Source organism: Olea europaea, unplaced genomic scaffold (assembly GCF_002742605.1).
Source record: "Olea europaea var. sylvestris unplaced genomic scaffold, O_europaea_v1 scaffold25418, whole genome shotgun sequence".
Taxonomy (NCBI): Eukaryota; Viridiplantae; Streptophyta; class Magnoliopsida; order Lamiales; family Oleaceae; genus Olea; species Olea europaea.
The window spans coordinates 1-1,586 of NW_019243687.1; the positions used below are offsets into that span (position 1 = coordinate 1).

The 1,586-nt window shown below is 30.4% G+C and overlaps 1 protein-coding gene across 1 annotated transcript; it reads right to left on the reverse strand.

Annotated features, from left to right (window-relative positions):
• Positions 1–799: 799 nt before the first annotated feature.
• On the reverse strand, positions 800–1,424 carry LOC111382639 (arabinogalactan peptide 20-like; the record flags this gene model as incomplete). The annotated part of the gene is made up of 2 exons (XM_023006662.1): positions 800–1,007; positions 1,298–1,424. Coding segments are annotated over 2 exons (210 nt in total), but the record flags the coding sequence as incomplete, so codon positions are not given.
• Positions 1,425–1,586: the final 162 nt, after the last annotated feature.

Genomic DNA, 1,586 nt, shown 5'->3' on the forward strand with positions numbered 1-1,586 from the left:
ATTATTATTATTATTATTATTATTATTATTATTATTATTATTATTATTATTTTGAGAATATGTTATTAAAAAGAATGAAAAGTTTCAAATTTACGTGTAATATCATTTTATTGAAGAATGTGTGATTAATAAGATGAAAAAAAATTATAATTTTATTAGGAGCCAAATAGTTAGCAATTGAAATCAAATTAAAATATAATAATTCAATTAAGCTCTTGATTGGGAGTGATTTTTAGCGAATTTTAAGCAAAAATTTGAAGTAAACACAATCCCATATTATTGTAATAGTTGAACGCCTTAAAATATATTCCCAAAAATGTACTTTGAACTATGCTGTAGAGGGTGTGGGGTTTTTATGGAGGACTGTTGAAGTAACATCACATGCATTGGAGAAAGACAATTAATTATTGTGACTATATGCAACTATGTTTACTATATAACGATCAATTTTTTGCTTAAAATTTCGTTAAAATCGCTCCCAAACAGGGGTTAAATAAAATTAAAGCAATTACTTAATCGACATGAGTGAAAGTACGATTACCGGAAATGAAATTTTTACTCACGATAAATTTCATTCTTGGTCCCTAAACTTTCAGTGAAATCTTAATTGGATTTTGTTTCAATGTCCTAATTGGACACTAATCTTCAATTTAATTTAAAATTTTACATAATCTCACATTGGTCAAGTACCATCTTTCAAATTGATAGAATTGCTTAGTTAGCTGTATGAGTTATTACGACATTTGGTGTTAACTGCATTTTATCATGACAAGGGAAATAAAAAATTACAACTATCAAATACGGAGAAAGAATTTGAATTTTAAACATGAAATAATAAGACAATTAATTCCAACGACTTGTAACCTCAAATTCTTCACACACTACCCATCACAATTCACAAATATCAACTATTCTAAATTAAAATTAAAAATGGGTGTGGATCAGATACGTAAGCACTAAAGCCACCAGCATCAGCACATATGCAATCCCTTGGTCAATTGAAGTTCCTGATCGATCACAAATATTCATTTGTTCAATTTTCAAACTTCTATTCGCAGAATAAAGCTCAAAAAAATTATAGAAAATGAATGAACGACGAAATTTGATGAATATAACAAAATTATATTAAAAAAAATATATTCATGAGTTGACTTAAATACAATCACAGTAGGAAAACAAAATCAAATCTAAAACTGTACGAAAATAAATATTTTTCAGAAAAGTTGAAATGTGAGATCCAGACACACACACGCACACTTCGCTGAATAATTCTGAGAAATTTAGATTATATGCATACCATCGCTAGCAGGAGACGGAGCAGGAACCATAGCCTGAGCTTGAGCACAGGGAAATACAGAGCTAAAAACAACGGCGAATATGCTCATCAATCCAATCAAAACCCTAGACATTGCTATATTCTCTCTCTATTCGTATTTGTATATGTATATATATGGAGAGAATATTTGAAATGGGATTGGATTTGAAGATGTTGAGGAGGCACTATTTATATATAGACAGAGAGCGGCAGACCACTCTGTCAGGGGCCCACACCAGCATGTGCCACCTCCGCCAATCATTCCGCCAGC